Source organism: Mchenga conophoros, linkage group LG5 (genome assembly GCF_057382185.1).
Source record: "Mchenga conophoros isolate Kocher_MC1m ecotype Shallow Benthic linkage group LG5, M_conophoros_male_GT1.1, whole genome shotgun sequence".
Lineage (NCBI taxonomy): Eukaryota > Metazoa > Chordata > Actinopteri > Cichliformes > Cichlidae > Mchenga > Mchenga conophoros.
Window position 1 is genome coordinate 37,434,628 of NC_140530.1, and position 22,239 is coordinate 37,456,866.

The following is a 22,239-nucleotide window of genomic DNA, read 5'->3' on the forward strand; positions in this document are numbered from 1 at the left end:
GTTCTCTCTGCTGAGGTCAGGAAAGCGATTCCACTCCCTGAAGACCAACACAGAGAGACTGAGGAGGAGCTTCTTCCCGCAGGCGATACGGTCTCTCAATCACACCACCACACAGTACTGACCCACACATATGGTTCTTACACACACACTGGACTTTCTGGACATTGTTTTCACTTCATTACTTAAATCACTGCTGCTGTTATTGTGTATATGCTGCTGTTATTGTGTATATATTTATTTATACTTCTTGTGTATTTTGTTCATACATTCTTATATAGTTCTATATTGTGTATTTTGTTGTACAGTTATTTTATTTTCAATTTAATTTATATATTTTATCTTATTCTTTCCCAGTGTGTTGTACAGTTATTTCATTTTTAACCTTAATTTATATTTTATTCCTTCCTAGTTAAATTTACCCTTTTTAATTTTTCATATTTATTTCCTATCTTATTCATAGCCTTTTCCTTTTTTGTTTTCTTTAGGTCACGAGCAGTTGTCCAAGCATTTCACTACATATCGTACTGTGTATGACTGTGTACGTGACAAATAAAAATTTGAATTTGAATTTGAATTTGCTGTGAGAAACATCTTCTATTCTCGCTCAAGCTCGATTTGTAAGTGATTTTATATGCATATATTTTTAAGTTCACACATATAACTCTCATTTCATAAGAGTAAATAGAAGAAGATCCAGACAATGTTTATTTCTAAACATGAAGTTATAACTGAAGTAATAGTTGATATACAGACAAAATATTATATTATGAATTTATATGCAAGAAAACACAGAAGAGGCACTCACGTGGTTACCGTCTCACATGTCATACATCTGTCTAGTAGGTCAGCTACTAATACAGAGTAGTCAAGTAATAGCAAAGGCCTTTGTGTGTGTGAGAAAGTTTGGTGAGAGTGTAGTTTAGTGAAGGCCTCAAACTGTTGCCCCATTATGTGAGGTGTGACTCATGAACGCGTTTAGATAAAACATAGCAACTTAACAAATTCACAAATGTGAATGAAAACATTTTAAATACTGCTTCAGCTCTTTACAATCCACTTTTTAGCGTTAGGGTTAAAGGTTAGCATATTTTACTTGTGTTTACTAGTAAGATTTTTTTCTAATATTTAAATTTGTGATCGTGCTGGAGGTATTAAAGAGATTCTGTTGCAGTGGTTTGAATCCTGTCTATCTCATAGAGTCCAATTTGTTCATGTATTTGCAGACTCCACTTCATACACTTAGGTTGATTATGGAGTTCCACAGGGTTCTGTGGTAGGTCTAGTTCTGTTTACTTTATACATGATTATTTTAGGCAATGTCATTACAGGGCGTAGCATCTATTTCACTGCTATGCAGTTTATCTATGCATGAAGCCAGATAATGCACACCAATTTGTTAAACCTAAGGAATGGCCTAAAGACAAAATGACATGGATGGCCTCTCATTTTTTACTTCTAATTTCAGATGAAACTGGGGTTATTGTACTCAGGCCTAAAAATCTTGGAAATATGGTGTCTAACCAGATATCTACTCTGGATGGCATTACCTTGGTCTCCAGAGATACTGTGAGGAACTTTGGAGTCATTTTTGACCACGAAATGTCCTTCAATGCACATATTAAACAATGTGTACCGTCCCTTCCTGAGCCTGGTTCTGCTGGAGGTTTCTTCCTGTTGCTAGCTCATAGGGGGTCATATGATTTGTGGGGTTTGCTCTGTTGTCTTTTTATTATTGTAGAGTGTTTACATTAGAATTCAAAGCACCTTGAGGCAAAATTGAATTGAATTAAATGTACGCAAAAGGGGGCAAACTATTTTTCACACCACTGCAATTATCAGTTAACATAAGGGTCATTCCATTTCAAATCATCAAATTTTCAGAACAATTTCTGCACAATCATTTCTGATGGGTTTAAAAAAATTACATTCAAAATTTTGGACATATGTAATATTTGCTATGAAACTATAGCTTCATACTTAAATTATTTTTAAAGATATATGTTCTTGAAAATAATTTTTGGTCAACACACTTGCAGCATGTTATGTTTTTCACTTTGGAATCTGAGATCATGTTTGAACAGTATTATATCAAAATCTATTAAAGACTATAGTGATGGGATTTCCAGCTCTTTTTAGAGAACCGGCTCTTTCGGCTCGGCTCACTAAAAAGAGCCAGCTCATATATATGTATATATATATATATATGTATATATATATATATACATATGTATGTATACCACTCATATATATTCAAATGATTTAAAAAAAAATGTTCATTTGCCTGTTACTACCACACACCAAATCCGGTCGTTGGTACTTGCTGGCTTGGGTAGCCACTAGGTAACAAAAGCTCAACACTTCGCCTGCATCCTGGAGCACTTCTGTTGTGCTTTGTACGTGTTTTGGAGTTTTTACATGTTTTGGAGTTTTTACATGTTTTGGAGTTTTTACATGTTTTGGAGTTTGTATGTGTTTTGTCTGTAGGGGCCACCGTAAATCTACTTTTTATTTATTCTCTCCACATAAAATGTAATAAATAAATCATATATTACAAAAACCAACTATTCGCAGTTCAACTTTTAGCTATTTAAATTTTCAGCTTTTTCCTTTTAAACAAATTTTAAGTAAAACAACACAAAACACTGCAAACCACAACACAATTACATATAAATGAAAATATGAAAACAAAAAGAAGATGCACATTCTCTGTCATATGGGCCTGCATGAATAAACTTTGTGAATCCTTTAACATCCACAACTGTATTTACTATACCTTTCTAATGTGACATTGTTGTCCCTGGCTCTCTCTCTCTCTCTCTCGCCTGCTCTGTTCCTGTGCTACTGCGAGTGTAAATTCCGCCCCTCCCCCCTCTTCCCAGCACAAAGCACAAGGCTCATGTGCTGAGTGAAGCGGAAAAAAAAGAGTGAGAGAGAGAGAGAGGGTGAGAGAAAGAAAAAAAAAAACCCACGGCTGGCGATAAGGAGCCGGCTCGTGTCGTTCACTTCAAAGATCCGGCTCTAAGAGCCACTTCGTTCGCGACCGACACAGCATCCATAATTTAAGACAAATGTATTATTATTACCATATTATTCCATTTGAGCACACATAAATAAAAAAACATAAAATATTCTTAAATACAGTGAAACCCCGACTTACGAATACCCCATGTCACGAAAAATTCAAGTATGATACCAAATAACACAAGTGAAAACTGAAAAGCTGGATCAGATCACTGACAATGAGCCAGTCCATTCAGATCAGTTCAGTGGTGTTCTTCATTCACTTCATCACTGCAAGTTCAAGCACTAATGTAGCTTACAGGAAGCCAAAAGCAATAATTACTAATTAACAGTACTATATAAAGTATCCTGCTCTGCAATTTCAAAATTTCCCTCCACATAAACCACCACATAAAATCCATTAGTGAGCCAATGGTAGCAAAATGTTTGCAGGAAAAAGACTCATGTGATTATTTTCCCATCATGCACATAATTGGAGAACCTGTCTTACATAAGTAACAACAAAACTGTTATACCATTTTTCAATTTAGCACAGTAATGCTTTATGGAAAAATGGACTGTCAATGAAGTAGCATCTTACTTTGGAACATATTACACTAAACACTGAGCACCAAAAATGAATCCAATAACACCAAATTCTGAAAACTCATGAAAATATGTTTTTATTTGCTGTAGGTTAGGTTACTGCAGTTTTCTCCTTTGTGATACAAACAGGAAGTTACAGTATTTCTGCCTACAGCTTCAAAATGCAGAGACTAACAGAACACTGTTTCACTGTGAATGAGAGTTTAGAAAGATCAAAAAAATTGTAAGTTAATATGATATGAGAAACATAAAGTGAATTTCACTACTCCCATTACTTCTACTTAGCCTGTATCTAAAAGAAAATGGTAATAAAATTAAGAGAAATTGATAAATGTGTAACGTCAACAATGTCTGTCTTGTCTGGGTTACCTGTGTACAAAAGCATTAGCATTTTTTGTATGAAACAAGTATTTTTTCAGGTACTTTCTGAACATCTTATCTCGTATCCCATAAACAACTGGACTGATGATTCGAGGCAAAACATGTATTAGTATTGAGACTGTGTAGCGGATAGTCAGTACTCCTTTTGGAAACAAGGATGTCAAACCATTCAGCAGCAAATCATACACGTAGTTGAGCATGCACAGCAGCAGCTGGAAGCCGTGCAGCAGTACAGTGTTTCTTGCTTTCCTGGCGTTTGTAGCAGCTGCCTGTGCAGCGAAAAGAATTCTGAAATATGTGTAGACAAGGGTGAGCCAAACAATAACCAGAAATACAATGTTGGATATATCTCTCTTCTTTTCTAGCTCAGGAGGTCTGAAAGTTGTTTTCCAAAGGCAGAAGACTCTTGAATGAAAGAAATCTCTGGATTCTGTGGCCAAGATGGTGAATAAATCTGGCAGAATTGTAAGTGAACTTAGCACCCATATCACTGTGATCACAACGGTTACATTTTTGACTGTACAGATCTGTGAGTGCTGGAGAGGGAAGCATATGGCAACATAACACTCTACTGCCATCACAGCGAGGGTCATTGGAGTGTTAAGGCTGGAAATGATGGCAATCACTAGCAAAATAATACAGAAGGGCACATGAAGAGTGAAAATGGTGTAACTGAGAACTTGAAAGAGGGTGAACATGATGAGCAGGAGGATATCATTGATTACCAGATGAATGTACAGGATGTAACGAGGATTTGTGTTGAAAACCTGAAGAGAAGGACAGGATTTAGAAGATGAAAGGTGAATTATTCCACTAAACATTGAACGGTGGATAAAAAAACAACTGCTCCAGTGACCAAACTTGGACGTCCAAAAATATCACTTAAAAGACGTCACTCCAACGTCTCTTTGCACGATGGAATGTTCACCGTGCAGAATATATCACATTCTGTCGTCTAGTATGTAGTTCTAAATGGATGTAATAAATAGATGCAAAATTTATGAGCAGGATACAGACCTCATGTTTTTTGAATGTGTGCAGCAAGGTGCCGTTGACATAGATGATGGCGATACTGAGGACCACAGTTATCACATTCTTGACAATAGCTATGTTTAACGGGTCCCGATACATAACTGTTGTCAAATTCATGGCAGCATTTGAAAGGTTCTTGAGTTGGCCAAAAAACCTGTAGACATCATTGATTGTTATGGCAGGTTGTAACACAGAAGGTGTTAACTTTAAAAACACGGCAAAGTGTTGATATCTATGAGCATTCCTTATCTGATTAATAATAATCTTAGAAATCTTAAATATTCTGCAACACTATTACACCAACCATAAAACACCATATCCAAGCATGAAAAATTATTCATTTTGCTTAAGCAAATAATTTACATTTCAGAAAATGCATTTTCTGCAATGTAATCCACCATAAATTATTTATTCTCATCAATTTTATAAAGTTCAAAAACCTTTCTGCTCCAGTTTACAACAAACTATGCTTTTCTGCACTAAACTCTGCTTTAGTTAAGTGTGAACTGCAATAAGACATTTTCATTAAAGAAAAAACTCCACATGTTTGACCTATAACATTAACTTAGTCACAACGAGCTGGATAATAGTAGCATTCTCATTCAAAGCAGTAACTTAAATCATAGTTGATAATTGCGCCTGGTTGTGTTACAATCAGAGTTATTATATAGCTGATCACATAAAATAAAATATACTACACTAAATGATTCAATACAATACAAATCTCAAAGAATATATAAATTGTTTTTATAAACAACCCCACCCACCAAAGAATAGGTGCTCACCTGGTTATGGTTGACTTCTGTCTTGTAGCACTTGCCAGTGATTGATAATTTATAATAGTGGTTATATGCAAATGACGTCAGGTGTGTCTATACTGTATGTGTGAGAGAGGGAGACAGTGCCTAAATGTTTGTGAGTAGTAGGAGTGCTCGTACCCATTAGTGCATGCACGTGTGTATTAGGCACTTTTGCTAGCTCACAGAGAAGAGACAAGAATCTCTGCAAATGTGTCAATATCATGCTTTGTCTTATGGTCCATCTCCTTAGGTTGACATGACACCAACACATGCTCTAGTGTCTTTGTTTAAAGTTTGAAAAGTCAGAGGATATTGTCAGCATTTAGGCTACAACATCCACTAACCCCAGCTCTCCAGAAACATCTGAAACATCTCTCTGTATTATATGTGTATCAGGGCCCTAGGCCATGTGCATGCATTAAAGGACTCCATTCAAAAGGCCTGCTCATTAAGGGCCTTAATACCCATTATTTTTTGTCTTTTACATCAGTATGACAAAACATAGTTAGATTTTCTTTAGAACATGCTGTTACGGTTCGGCGTTGGCAGTGTATTGTTTTAGGCGTTTGTTTTGGCGTGACTGTTATGTGTTTCCTGTTTTACTTTGAAAGTCTGTGTTATCTTAGTGTGTTCAGTTTACGTTTCCCTGTCTCGTCAGTTCAGCGTTGCCCCAGCTGTGTTTCCCTCTTGTTGTCCATTTCCTGATTGCTCCTTCTAGGTATTTAAACCCTGTGTTTCAGTGTGTCAGGGTCGTGATCTTCCCCCCGTTGTAAATAGTTTGGTGTTTTGCTGTAAATAAATGTCCTATTTTTCTTTAATGTAAATAGTTGTCGATACTTTCATTTTGGGATTTTTTTTTTGTGGTGAACCGTAGTAGTTTTTATTTTTTTCCCCTTATTTTTATTTTCCTGCGTTGCACGCCGGTTGCCTAGGCCGGGGTGTAACATATGGGGGCTCGTCCGGGATTGCCTTCGCTGGGGGGTCCGGGGACCGCCCCAGCCTTTGTCGTCTGCTGGAGGGTCCGTGGGACCGCTCCAGCCTTCATCCGCCTTCGCTGGAGGGTCCGAGGGACCGCTCCAGCCTTCGTCGTCTGCTGGAGGGTCGGTGGGGCCGCTCCAGCCTCCATCAGCTTCGTCTGCCTTCATCCGCCTTCGCTGGGGGGAGGGTCCGTGGGACCGCCCCAGCCTTTGTCGTCGCTGGAGGGTCCGTGGTGGCTTTTTGATGGGCGGAGCCATGCAATCATGCATGGACTGATTTGAGTGTTCACAACTCAGAAGTCCAAGCACATCTTTGCAGGAGGTCTCCTCTCTACAGGAGCTCACTCCAATATCTTTAGGGGAGAGATATTGGAGAGGTGGAGAATGACTCAAATTGGGTGTCTATTGTCTTGTGCAGTCTGGGAGAAGATTGGACGATGAGGTGGGTGCAGTTTTCTCTGTGGTGGGGTCAGGTGGGCTGCCCCGGACTCTGTGGGGCGGGGTGGTGCTGCTGCTGTGGGCCCCGGTCTGGATGGGCCTAGGCCACATTGCCCTGGTGGGTTCCAGAGTGTTGGGATACCTCCTGGGGTCAGCGGGGGAGCTGGCCCCAGGAGCTGGCCCCTTTCTTCCCTCCCCATCCTCAGCTGCCTCCTTCTTCCCGCTCCACCACACCCACACACACACCTGCACCCCAAGCAGGTGTGTCACCTGCAGGTGTGTCACCAGGGTGCAGGGGAGGCACTCCCCCTCTGTCCCCTTCTGGCTGCCTGTGCCTAAATTTTATTCTGCAACCTAGACATCCACATTACTCACACTCTCATAACACATACATGTAGGGACGTGGGGGTGGGCACGTTATACAGCGTCCAGAGGATGGTCTGTGTATTCAAACCCACCTCTGACGCTGGTGCCCTATCCTCAATTTTAAATGCATATAGACACTGAGGGTTATCGGTAGGAGCCGTGCTGCTCTCTGGCAGGAAGAAAAATGCTTCCTGCCAGAGCAAAATGAGTATGTTTGGGGAATGTGAATGTGTGTACAGTGTCTATTTGTGTCTGTCTCCACATCGGGTGAGTGTCAAGTATTTGTTTGTGTATATGGGGGTGGGAATGCATGTTTGTGTCTGCGTGCGCCTGTTCATCTGTGTCTATATGTCAGCTTGGGTCTTAGACTCCACGCTGTTGTCAGCGTTTGACATGATATGTTGGCGCATGTGTTGTGTCTGTGTATATGAGTTTTAAAGCATGAGTGTGTGTGTGTAAACTACAGTGCTATTTAATTTAGAGACAGATACCATGAGCATGTGACTGCTGATCATCCAAACCTCCCCCCTCCAAACTCTGTGTCTTTAGCTCTCTTCCACTAGTACATATTTGGCTTCACTCAAAGTGACTCAACTCATCTATTACAATCGTGTACCACTTAATATGAGTGGTGTTGTTATAGCAATGTGGCTGAAAGTCTGTGACATCATTTGTACGCAAAACAAATGCCACAACAAAGGAGGATGTCGAGGTGATGGTAAACCTGCTGCTCGGTGTATGGCATGTTGTTTTCTGTGCAGACATTTCCCTTAATGGCTGCACCAATGGTTTTAAAAATAGCGGTTTGGATTTTTGTGAAGGAGACACCGTCATGACTCATTGAGTGCCACCACTAGCCGATTGGTGGCATACAGTCGGTTGACATCACATTTTTCTTGGAACCCTGACGGAGTAATTACCTGGTACCAGGAACTATCACCTAATGGAAAGCACTAAAAACGTAGTCAAGCCGAGCTAAAATAAGCAGGTACAAGTGGAAAAGGCCTATAAAGTGCAGATAAAATTGAGAGGCAGACAATAGCCCCAACCACAAATCTCTGGCTAACACACCTGCTCCTGCAGGCCCTATTTCTATAGTGATGTACTGAGAACCGTAATCACTATAGGGTAATTAAAAAGGAGGGGCAGGTCACCGCGCAGCAGCTGTTTGAGTGATGTGGGGGAGGGTCAGGATGCAAAGGCTAGGAGCCAGCTGCAATTCATGGTTTGTTTTTATACCACTGTGTATTTAATCATTCTTTGTTAATTTTTGTCTCTTTTCCAGTGTTTTTTTGGTCCTGTCTCCTGCTCCTCCTGCCACCAGTAGATGTCAGCCATCTACTGGTCTTAGTAGATGGCTGCCCCTCCCTGAGTCTGCTGGAGGTTTTGTTTAAAGGGAGTTCTTCCTTCCCAGTGTCACCAGGTGGTTGCTAACAGGCTGCCATCTATTTGTTGGTGATTTTTCTCTGTTTTATTGTAGGGTTGCAATCTTGTAATAAAAAGCAGCTCGAGGTGTCGTTGCTTTGTCTGTTTTTATATAAATAAATATATTTAGCAGCATTTTGTCAATTCAAGAAAATGTTATTTACATAGTTGCAAAAGACAACCAAAATTGCATCAAGGCATTTTATGCTGTAAAGTAAAGAACCTACAATAATACATCAGTAAGCATGTATTTATGTTTTTTTACACACTGCTTCTGCATATTGGCATAATAAAAAAACAACTAACGACAACATGTCACGCTGTTTTCATGTCAGATTGCATTTGCTTATTTTAAAGACCTGCTAAAGGCCAGATTACTCTTTCCCCAAAAGGGAGGGAGTATGTAATCAAGTGCTACATCATATGAAAGGAAATGAAGAGAGATGTTCATCACACATTATATTTTTCCAATACAACGCCCTACAAATTCTCAATGTCTGTATAAGGTTTTGCAAAATCACACACTGCATGAATTTAAGTATTTAAAGCTTATAGAAACCAAAGATTTAAGCCAGTTATGCTCCAATCAAATGGGTAAAGATATAAAATACACCTTTTAGTATCTGCTTCAAGGTCAGAGATCAAACATCACACAGTCACACAATTAGGAAAACACTAGTTTCCACTGGATCATCTCCAAACTTTAAAGTAGTATATTAGGCATTGTGAGACAAAGGAACTTTCTTTCTTTGAGCTTTTTAAAAAAAAAATTTAATACACCATTATGTGATTCATAATGACACTAAACTATACTACATTATAAACTACAATATAGATAATGCTGACATCAACACAAAGAAGAACAAAAACAATGCAGATGAGATTTTGGGGGATTTCCATATTACCACTGCTGACATCAGCATTAGTTTTAGTATCGCCTGTTACTTACATATCATGTTTTGATACATAAAACCTTAGAATTGAAGGAGGATGCTCTTTTTTTTTTTTAAAGTGGACAAATATTTGCCAAAGAGTTAAAACAGTAAATTATCACTGGTAACAGTAACGTTTTTTTTTTCTTTCTTTTTTTTGTTGCTTTTTTAAAATTGTTTTTTTTTTTAAACTTAATTCAGATTCTATACAACGCTACTAACAAGAGCAAGGGTAATGTGTGATTTTCAAGACTGATGGTGATACCTATGTCTGAGCATTTAAAAAGCCAACATATCAACTAATATTTGGGGGTTTTTCTGGAACACAATGTGCACCCAGTGCATGTCCAGAGGATGAAATCCAGTTAACCTGATGATTAATTAATGTTTTTTACCAATACACCTAGCTGCCCTCTGCTAGATCAAGAATGTTATAGTCTAAAATCGGTCTCGTTACCCATTTTCATGGTACACAACAGATACTTTTTCAAATACTGTTTAAATGTCTTGTCTCGTAACCCATACACAATAGGGCTAACAAACCTGGGGACAATGTAGATTATGATATAGGAAATAAAAACAACTATTAGATACTGTTTAGGGAACCAGCGCACCAGAGCCTGCATTAATGCAGTTGCTATATAGGTTAGCATAGACAACAGAAGCTGAAAGCCATGGAGCAGGATTGTGTTTCTCGCCTTCTTCGACTCTCGCTTGGCTGATTTAGCTTTGTTAGCAGCAAAAAATATCCTGAAGTATGTGTACATGAAGGTGAGCAAAACACCAATTAGGAAAATTAAATATGAAACCTCTTTCTTTTTTACAATGATTGGATGCCGGAATAAGTTATCTCTCTCACATTGTATTGTGGAATAAAATAACTCCACTGGCTCTGTTGCCAGAATAATAACGATGTCGGACAAAGCTGAGACTGCACTCATGGCCCAGATCCAACCTATAGCCACGTATGTTCTTTTAGTGGTGCAGTACTCAGCGTGTTGCAGTGGTAAACAAATAGCAATGTAGCACTCTAGTGCCATGAGAGCTAAATTTATTGGAGTATTGAAGGTGGTGAAGATAGCCAAAGTGATAAGGAAGCAACAGAATGCAACATTAATTTGATAAAAGATATAAGTGAAAACAAATAGACTAATTGAAGAAGTGAGCTGGATCATGTCATTCACCACCAGGTGGATGAACAGGATGTAACGAGGATTCAAATAAAATATCTGAAAGACATGAAACACCTCATCTCACTTTTATTACTTTAATACATATATATTTCTTGTGTTAGCAATATTTAGGTATATTTTTCCAATAATGATAATTAAATAAAAACAACAATAACAATAAATACTGACCTGGTGTTTTCTGAAGGTGTGTATCAGTGTACCGTTAATATAGTTGATGGTAAAGCCGAGAGCCAGAACGATGACATTTTTGGCCACGGCTGCACTTGGCGAATCGCGATAGTTCAGACTGCTCGACGCATTGAGGGCATAAGATGAGGAATTCATAGAGATGCTTTTTCGGGATCCTTACAAAAGAGTAAAAGTAAGTCACACACACTTTATTGCCTAAATTATTCATTCAGCCATCCAAATAATTGAATTCAGATGATCCATGGCCACAGGTGTATAAAATCAAGCATCTAGGCATGCCGTCTGCTTCTACCAACATTTGTAAATCAATGGGTTGCTTTCAGGAGCTCAGTAAATTCCAGCTTGGTACCATGATAAGATGCCACCTGTGCAACAAACCCATTGGTGAAATTTCCTCAGTACTAAATATTCCACAATCAACTGTTAGTGGTGTTATAACAAAGTGGAAGTGACTGGGAATAACAGCAACTCAGCCACAAAGTCATGTAAAATTACAGAGAGGCATCCGGGGATGCTGAGGTGCTTAGTGAGCGATGCTGAGTGAACAAAGGTCACTAACCTTCTGCACAGTCGGCTACTACAGACCTCATGTGGCATTCAGATTAGCTCAAAAACAGTGTGTAGAGAGCTTCATGCAGTGGGTTTCCATGACTGAGCAACTGCATCCAAACCTTACACCTTCAAGTGCAATGCGAAGTGTTGGATGCAGTGATGTAAAAAACAACAATCATTTTACTTGAAGCAAAACAATGATCCTAAATACACAGCTAGGAAACGCTCAATTGTTTCAGAGAAAGAAAATAAAAGTTGTAGAGTGGCCCAGCCAGTCTCCAACTGAAACTCTGGAAAGAACTAAAGCTCCGAGTACATAGAAGGGGTCACACAACCTTCACACAAATAAGCTGCTTTGCTCAAGCTTTATGCATTAAAGAATCCTAAATACTGCACTATAATGAACTGATAGCAGCGACAAAGACAAAAAACTTTCCTACCTTAGACAGACCACTTCAGTCTCCACTTTGACCAGTTAGGAAACTGATGTGGAAATAATTTGTCTTTATATTAAGGAGTTTGATGCATGACTCCTGTTAAAGGTTAGAAATGATGTCACTGATACTGTTTCTCCTCATTGGTTAAACTTTGGCATCTTTTTTTTAAAAACATTTCTGTTCTGTAAACTAATACCAACCCCTGTTATATCCCTCTGGGTGTTATTACATTTAAAAAATATATCTAACATGAAAAAAACAACAAAACAAAAAGACATTTTCATTTATTGACAGTTAAAAACATTTCCTCTTTGTACTTTTTATCCTGGTGGGAGAAATGTGTGATATGGGAAGGTGTCAATTTGGCTTCAGTTTCAGAGCCCTTATAGCCTTCATAAGCACTCACTCAGTCACTGAACTCTTTAAAAGACATTACAAAAGATCTGAATTATTTACATAGAACAAATACTTAAATAGAATGTATTATAAAGCATCAATGGAAAATTCTCAAAATGGGGCAAAAGAAAAAGAAACAAAAAAAAAAATCAAGAGCAAATTAGCCTAACCTTAACACCAACAGACATAACCACACAGCAAAGTACCAAATGCCTCCTTTGACTTAAACTATGTTGCCAAATGTATTCCCTTGTCTGCACTTGTCACATGCATATGAGCTTGAGTGACATCCCATTCCTAATCCACAGAGTTTAACATGATGTCAGCCCACCCTTTGCAGCAAAACATCCTCAACACTACTGGGAAGGCTTTCCACAGGTTTAGGAGTGTTTATGGGAATTTTAGATCTTTCTTCCAGAAGTGCATTTGTGAGGTCAGACACAGATGTTGGATGAGAAGAATTGGAGCGGTGACTGCTCTAATTCATCCCAAAGGTGTTCTTTAGGTTGAGGTCAAGACTCGGTCAGGTCAGGGCCAAACTCCCTCTTATATGTCCTCATGGAGCTTGCTTTGTACACTGGTCTGCAGTCATGTTGGAACAAAAAGATGTATTCAAACTGTTCCACCTTCAAACTTTTAAATCTTCAAACTGTTCCCACAAAGCTGGGAGCAGTAAATTGTCCAAACGTCTTGGTATGCTGAACCATGAAAGGTTCCTTTCACTGGAACTAAGGGGCCCTTTCAAGAATGTGTTAACACGCCATTATGATTAGTGTGATTAAAATCTTTAACGCATTTAACCCAGTCATTCATTTAATCCAGTCATTCATTTAATCCAGTCATGAAATTTTCTCGCTATGAAATACTTCATAATCGACTATTAGTAGTGTTAAAAGTGGAAGTCATGTGAAACAACAGCAAATAAGTCATGAAGTGGTAGGCCGTAGTACAGAGGTCACCAACTTTCTGCAGTCAATCGCTACAGACTTCCAAACTTCGTGTAGTCTTCAGATTAGCTCAAGAACAAGTTTCCTAGCAGCTACATTAGTGCCTTACATCGCTAAGCTCAGTGATGTAAGGAAGTGTCAGATGTAGTGGTGTAAAATATCACAGCGCAGAGTGGACAAGCTTTGAACATACTGCCCGAAATGTAAGAAGTTATGACCTGCAGTCTATCTGGGTCAGATATAAACCAAGTTTAGGTGGAGTTTATTTTCGCTGTGCTGACTTTTTACAGTCAGTTACAATAACTCGTACTGCGTACTAGCTAGCATGACGGAGTTTCTATACAGCTGGGTGCTATGATGTCACTGATAGTGAACTCTGTTTTATTCATAAGGTTAGTTAGTAGAGTTGCCAAACGTCCGGTAAAAAATGGAATTGTTCCGTATTCAGAGAAAATGTTACGCGTTTCAAATTCATTCATTCATTCATTCATTCATTCATTCATTCATTTATTTGTTCATTTCAGGCACAACAAAAATACATATATTGAACATAAAGTGCACAAAACAAAAAACAAAAATTACCTGACAAGGAGTGGGACGAAGAAAACTTATTAAATCCCACCCCTATACTCACTCATCAACAAAAAACAATAAGCTTCCCGCAGCTACGCTCATCGTTGCAACCAAATAAACCATCAACAGCCCCGGGCACATGCAAGCATCTCAACGGCAGCTCGCAACAACAAATAGAACCTTCATAACTGAATACAGAATATATATTAATTATAAATTGCGTTACCACAGGTAACAAGCAATACTAATTACATAGTGACAAACACACATACATATACATGTACATGTACATACATACGCACACACTTTCTTTTTTTTTGGAATCCATACCAGCAATGGTAAGAGAACAGACATTACAGAGCACACTAAAACCATCATTGAGTATACTGTGACCAGACCAACTGTTTGTAGAGAAATTAAAATCTATGAATATTTTTGCATTGTTTCAATTGTAAACTCAGACTGTTCCAGAGTTTCACACCACATACAGACACACAAAAACCTTTACGGGTTGTTCGAGTTCTGGGTAATTTGAATTCTCCAAAGCCTCTCACATTATAAACCCTTTCTCGAATTTCAAATATAGTTTGTAAATTTGCAGGGAGAAATTTATTAAAGGCTTTGTATAAGATTATAGATGTATTGTAATTAACCAGATCCTGGAATTGAAGTAACTTTGCCTGAAGAAAGAGTTTGTGAGTATGATCTAGATAACCAGCCTTGTGAATAATACGCAGTGCTCGTTTCTATACTGTGACTAATGGATTAGTTGTATTTTTATATGTGTTTCCCCACACTTCCACACAATATATAAAATATGGAAGAACCAGGGTACAGTACAGAGTACGAAGTGCATCTTTATCAAGGTATGGTTTCACTTTGTTCAAAACTGCGATGCTTCTGGAAATTTTGTTTTTTATGTGTCTGACGTGGGGTTTCCATGAAATTTTGTTATCAATTACAACTCCCAAAAATTTGTTTTCACTCACATTATCAATTGGTACACCTTCAATGATAATTGTTAATTCTATATTATATTTTAAATTACCGAAAAACATTGCTTTAGTTTTATTTATATTTAATGATATTTAATAAAGACTTAAAACTGGCACTGATGTAGCCTGTCTAATATGGAGAGGAAGGTTATTCCAAAGCATCGGCGCTGCAACAGAGAACGTTCGGTCTCCTCCAAGTTTCAGCCAAGACTTTGGGGCCGAAAGCAGCAACTGCTCAGCTGACCGAAGGGAACGAGTGGGGACGTGGGGCTTCAACAAGTCAGACAAATAAACAGGTGCCAGACCATTTAGAGGTTTAAAAACCAATAAAAGGACTTTAAAACGGGTCCTAAATTCATAATTCCTCACCTATGACGTGTTTTCAGTTTTGCTCATCATTGAGTGTTTTTTAGGTCTTAATCTCTTAAACTTATACTTTCTTTTAAATTCTTATTTGTTTTGTTTCTTCCCCACATGCAGTGGGTTTTTGTCAGGGCTCTGTGTGCGGGCAGGCGGAGATGAGGATTCAAATGCAGGACTCGGAAGACGGAATGCAACTCAAAAACCTCAGCTTTATTGCTGGCAAGAAAACAAAACATGAAGTGAGGCCTGAACACTGAGACCAAAAAACACACAGGCATAATCTGATGGTACAACGCGACACCGAGCATGGGAAAACACAGGGCTTATATACACACAGGGTAGCAACGGGGGAATCGGCAACAGGAGGGAGACACAGCTGGGAGAGATCAGGGCTAACGAGACAGAGGGAACAAAGTTGCACACATTAACATAAGACAAAGACTTTCACAATAAAACAGGAAACATGAATCACAACTCAGAGACACGGACTCAACACAGAGAGACAGAAAATGACACATGGAACTGAACTATACATGAAACCACAATTCCTAAAACATGGATAACAGAAACATGAAACTCTAATAATAATACTAATCACAACCACAACAAGAGAACAAGAAAACAATCCATGATGCAAAATTAAACCAAAACATAATAAACTCAAAATACCGTGAACAAGAACCGTGACAGTACCCCCCCTCTAAGGGCTGGTTCCCTACAGCCCTAAACAAAAAAGCACATCACAAAACCCCCAGCTAACGAAACTCGAGGCTGGCTGGGTTCTCTTGTGATTCCTGGAGTATTTTAACCTCCAAGGCATGCATTTTTAATTTCTCTTTGATATTTGGGCTGATTGGAGCCGGAGAAATGTATAAACAAAGAATTACCAGCTTTATTTTTTTTCTACCTTATTTTTGTTTTTAAGAAATAATATGAGCCACATCTGAGGATATTTGTTTAAAATTTTGATAGAACAGTAGCAGTATAATGTCCTGGATATCAGGCCCTTGCAGAGCAAAATTGAGGATTTTGGTCTAAATCTAAATAACCCAAAATGTGATGTCCACATATGTGGACGGAGGTAAAAATTAGAATGGGAGGCAGAGCCTTCAGCTTTCAGGCCCCTCTTCTGTGGAACCAGCTTCCAGTTGGGATTCAGAAGTCAGAGACACACTCCTGACCAGTGTTGGTCAAGTTACTTGAAAAAAGTAATCAGTAACTAATTACTGATTACTTCCCCAAAAAGTAATCCCGTTACTTTACTGATTACTTATTTTCAAAAGTAATTAATTACTTAGTTACTTAGTTACTTTTTAAAAACACGATTTACAACCTGAAGAGGTGATAAAGTGATAGATCTTTCAGCCCAATTCTACTTTTTCTACATAATCCATCATACAAAATGTAATCAAATGGAAAAGTCTCTTTTTAAAACTTGTTTTATTAGTTTTAATCTTTTAACTTTATGCATCAAGCAAAACATTTAATTATATGCAACATTCTCTGACTTGAATAAATTAGTTTAACATTTAAACCTATTTTCTACACATTCCAGCACATAAAATAAAATATTTTTTGTGTTTTCACTCACTCTTTCAAACAGATGCAAGTAAAACACAGCAGAAAATAAATAAAGTCAAAGACTCAGCGGTCCTTTTCCTCTATTTTCACCTGTAAAGCAGGAGCAGGGTAGGCGGAGGGTTACCCTGGTGCAGGTGTGCTGCGGTCAGTTGAAGAATCCGCGCGAGTGTCTCTGTGAGTTTCCCATCACGTCGTAGCTACTCGGTGCTTGCTCGGAAGTTTAGGGGTTTTTTTCGCTGTAAAAAGAAGTTTTCTTCCCATGCACGATGGACGCTAATGTTTTTGTCACTTTTTATGGAATCAAACTCAAAGTAAGGTCAGTACTTCCACACTTTAAACGCTGCACGCTCATACTCTCTCCCGCACTCGATATATTATCCATTGTTGATCTGCACACAGCTGCTGTCACCAACATAGCACTTGCTTACGTCATTGTCATGAGACATTCTCGCAAAAAAAATCACGGTTTTAGTAACGCAGTAACGCAGCGTTCCTACGGGAAAGTAACGGTAATCTAATTACCGATTTTGCAATAGTAATCCCTTACTTTACTCGTTACTTGAAAAAAGTAATCAGATTACAGTAACGCGTTACAAGTAACGCGTTACTGCCCATCTCTGCTCCTGACATTATTCATCAGCATGTCACTTCTCAGGGAATATATAACAGAGAAAACTTTAATACTGACATTGTTTGTCCTCTCATAAATATTATTATCACAAAACAATCTATGGCTTTTAAATCAATTTACAAATATAATTTTGATAATATGTTTATTACATAGTTTTGTCTTACACTGTAATGCCTACCATAAACTAGTTTTCTCATTTTCTGGTGATTGATGATGACCATTATTTTAAATGCATCACACTTCTTATGGACCATGTCCATCCATCCTCTCATCCTATTCAGGGTCATGGGGCGTTGGAGCCTATCCCAGCTGTCTTCAGGGCAGGGCACACCCTGAACAGGCCACCAGTCTGTTACAGGGCTAACACGCAGAGACAGACAACACTCACATTAGTGCAAAAGGTTGCCCTATTTCCAATTTTGAATCAATTAACACTAAAACAGGGACACACAGGGAAAACATGAAAACTCCACACAGATGTTAGAACTGAACTCAGGACTTTCTTGCTGTGAGGTAACAATGCTAACCACTAAACTACCATGCTGCCATGTGCTGCCACCATGCTACCGTATCATTTTTTTAAACTTACTCATTTATCGGCATAGGGGAAAACAAAGGGAGAAAAATGGTACACCATAGACTAAACACTAAATTGAAGCTGCTAATTTAACCTTGGTCTTCAGTTGTTATTTTCAACATGTCTGCTGTGAGAAACAACTTCTATTCTCACTCAAGCTCGATTTGTAAGTGATTTTATATGCATACATTTTTAAGTTCACACATATATCTCTCATTTCATAAGAGTAAAGAGAAGAAGATCCAGACAATGTTCATTTCTAAACATGAAGTTTTAACTGAAGTAATAGTTGTTATACAGGCAAAATATTATATTATGAATTTATATGCAAGAAAACACAGAAGAGGCACTCAGGTGGTTACCATCTCACATGTCATACATCTGTCTAGCAGGTCAGCTACTAATACAGGGTAGTCAAGTAATAGCAAAGGCCTTTGTGTGTGTGAGAGAGTTTGGTGAGAGTGTAGTTTAGTGAAGGCCTCAAACTGTTGCCCCATTATGTGAGGTGTGACTCATGAACGCGTTTAGATAAAACTTAGCAAATTCACAAATGTGAATGAAAACATTTTAAATACTGCTTCAGCTCTTTACAATCCACTTTTTAGGGTTAGGGTTAAGGTTAGTATATTTTACTTGTGTTTACTAGTAAGATTTTTTTCTAATATTTAAATTTGTGATCGTGCTGGAGGTATTAAAGAGATTCTGTTGCAGTGGTTTGAATCCTATCTATCTCATAGAGTCCAATTTGTTCATGTATTTGCAGACTCCACTTCATACACTTAGGCTGATTATGGAGTTCCACGGGGTTCTGTGGTAGGTCTAGTTCTGTTTACTTTATACATGATTATTTTAGGCAATGTCATTACAGGGCGTAGCATCTATTTTCACTGCTATGCAGTTTATCTATGCATGAAGCCAGATAACGCACACCAATTTGTTAAACCTAAGGAATGGCCTAAAGACAAAATGACATGGATGGCCTCTCATTTTTTACTTCTAAATTCAGATGAAACTGGGGTTATTGTACTCAGGCCTAAAAATCTTGGAAATATGGTGTCTAACCAGATATCTACTCTGGATGGCATTACCTTGGTCTCCAGAGACACTGTGAGGAACTTTGGAGTCATTTTTGACCACGAAATGTCCTTCAATGCACATATTAAACAATGTGTACCGTCCCTTCCTGAGCCTGGTTCTGCTGGAGGTTTCTTCCTGTTGCTAGCTCATAGGGGGTCATATGATTTGTGGGGTTTGCGCTGTTGTCTTTTTATTATTGTAGAGTGTTTACATTAGAATTCAAAGCACCTTGAGGCAAAATTGAATTGAATTAAATGTATGCAAAAGGGGGCAAACTATTTTTCACACCACTGCAAATCATCAAATTTTCAGAACAATTTCTGCACAATCATTTCTGATGGGTTTAAAAAAATTACATTCAAAATTTTGGACATATGTAATATTTGCTATGAAACTATAGCTTCATACTTAAATTATTTTTAAAGATATATGTTCTTGAAAATAATTTTTGGTCAACACACTTGCAGCATGTTATGTTTTTCACTTTGGAATCTGAGATCATGTTTGAACAGTATTATATCAAAATCTATTAAAGACTAGGTACCCCTGCCCCCCTCCAGGGGCAGGGGTACCTAGACCCGGTTTGTAGAGTACGCTTGGGGAGTGTGATCGTGTATACAGTGTCTCTTTATGTCTGTCTCCACGTCGGTTGAGTGTGGTGTAAGTGCATATGAGAGCATGAGGGTGGGAATGGATGTTTGTGTCTGTGTGTGCCTGTATGTCTGTGTCTATATGTCAGGTTGGGTATCAGACGCCACCTCTCTGGGGACATCTCGGGCCTTCCAAGGTTTGGAGGCCTATCTCCACCCACCACCACTTCCCCTGCCGGTGGCGGACTCCCTCAGGTGTCGGTGCGTTGGTGGTTCTTTGTATCTGGGGGTGGGCGTCCGGGTACACACCGGCTCACTCCTTGGCGGCCGCTTATTGGGGCTCGCTCGGGCCATTTCGGAGGTGGGGTGCCCCCGGCCTCTCGGCCTGGGGCTCGGTCACTCAGGCACAGCTGGCTGCCGGCGGAGCCCACGGGCGCATCACTGCAACTCCCCCTGGCTTCTGCTCCGCGGCTGCTGAGTGAGCCCTCATCTGGGACTCTCCTTAGCTCTTACTGGGACAGTGGCGCAGCTGCCCCTCTGTGGGTCTTCCTTGGTCTCTTGTGTTCTGGGGGCCTCTGGATGTCTGGAGTTTTGATCTCCTCCATACCCGCTTGATACCATAAAGGACGGGGCTGTGGCTCCCCACACTCCCTAACAGATCATTACATGGAGAAATCTTTGGAATGCAAGCATGCTGATCCACACAGGTATGCACACAGGTGTACACATGGGTATTCACAGACGCGGACTAAAGCTTTCTTGGCTGCTGCCTCAAAGCACACTGTGCGCTGTCTATCTTGCGTGCTGAACAATATCGTCTATTATTTAGTAACTATTGATATCTATGACTAGCTAGTTTATTGTGATGGTGCTTTTTTTCTTCTATTATTATGTTGCTCTTTGTTGTTTGCTGTCTCCTCTGTTTGTTTGGTTTTTTTTCTCCATACAGGTGACCCAGGAGTTGTTTTTTTTTGTTTGTTTGTTTGTTTGTTTGTTTTTTCTCTCTTCCCCCCCTTCTCACCGTCTCTTCTCCCCTTTGGTTTTCTTTCTTTCTCTCCCCCTCTTTCTTTCATTCTTTCCCCCTGTCCTATTTAAAAAAAAAAAAAAAAAAAAAGATGACAAAGGATGAACTGAAGCTCCGCCATCACGTGATGTCACATGCTGCTGTTTCTGATGTCAAAAAAAAAAAAAAAAAGACTAGTGATGGGATTTCCGGCTCTTTTTAGAGAACCGTCTCTTTTGGCTTGGCTCACTGAAAAGAGCCAGCTCATTCATATATATATATATATATATATGTATATATATATATATATATATATATATATATATATATATACACACACGCCTTTGGAGCAGAGGATCGCAAGTTCGATTCCTGCCTGGGGTGTCTGTATCCAGTAAGGGTCCTAAGGCTAGACCCCCTATGCTTAGTGAGCCTACCGCAGACATGAGCGAGACAGATAAATATGAAGGCATGCCGGCTCGGACGTCGCCCGGATCAACAAGGTCTGCGTCAGGTGTTGAGGAACCAGGGCACCCTGACGACAAGTGGGCTACTGGAACAAGACGGCATCGGTGGGCAAGAGACGAAAACAGGGCGTTGTTGGAATGCTACTACGCAAGTAACCCTGGCAGAAGGGGCTACACGAATAGGATGAGGGACCTATGGATTCTTCGATACCCAACATCAACAATGACGGCGAAACAACTAGTAGCTCAGTGTTCCAACATTCGAAAGAAGGGACTGCTATCACAGCTAGAGATTGACAAGGTACAACATAAATGCTACGGCAAGGAGTCAGGATGCCAGGTCAGGGGGGAGATATCATCACCCCTACCCGAGATTGGGTACATAGCCCCAAGTGCGATAGGAGAAGGATCGTTGAGTGCGAGAGGAACTGACCTGAAAAATAGGATCATGGCCAAGCTTGAAACCTGGATCCCCCGTAGCTGGTTACCAAGATTACGTGAAGTACCCTCAGAAGGTCTGCTAGATGATGTTAATGCAGCACTACAGATGATACCTACAACCACGATTACTGACACTAACAAGCTGATGTACAATACGGCAGCAGTGATCAGTGAGATGCTTGGCTACAAGTTGAACAGCCACAAGGGGCAGTACCCTCCATGGAGAAGGAGGCTAGAGGGCAAGATCAAAGTAGCACGTAGGGAGGTTAG

The 22,239-nt window shown here is 39.4% G+C and overlaps 2 protein-coding genes across 2 annotated transcripts; both read right to left on the bottom strand.

Annotated features, from left to right (window-relative positions):
- Nucleotides 1–3,971: 3,971 nt before the first annotated feature.
- On the bottom strand, nucleotides 3,972–5,250 carry LOC146575080 (odorant receptor 131-2-like). The gene is made up of 2 exons (XM_085275685.1): nucleotides 5,005–5,250; nucleotides 3,972–4,754 (listed from the first exon to the last, which is right to left on the bottom strand). The coding sequence occupies exons 1-2, from the start codon at nucleotides 5,134–5,136 to the stop codon at nucleotides 3,972–3,974; spliced, it is 915 nt and encodes a 304-aa protein (XP_085131811.1). The 5' UTR covers nucleotides 5,137–5,250.
- Nucleotides 5,251–10,179: 4,929 nt separating this feature from the next.
- On the bottom strand, nucleotides 10,180–11,935 carry LOC146575081 (odorant receptor 131-2-like). Its single transcript, XM_085275657.1, has 3 exons — nucleotides 11,899–11,935; nucleotides 11,319–11,494; nucleotides 10,180–11,186 (listed from the first exon to the last, which is right to left on the bottom strand). The coding sequence occupies exons 1-3, from the start codon at nucleotides 11,927–11,929 to the stop codon at nucleotides 10,389–10,391; spliced, it is 1,005 nt and encodes a 334-aa protein (XP_085131783.1). The 5' UTR covers nucleotides 11,930–11,935; the 3' UTR covers nucleotides 10,180–10,388.
- Between the last annotated feature and the right edge of the window lie 10,304 nt (nucleotides 11,936–22,239).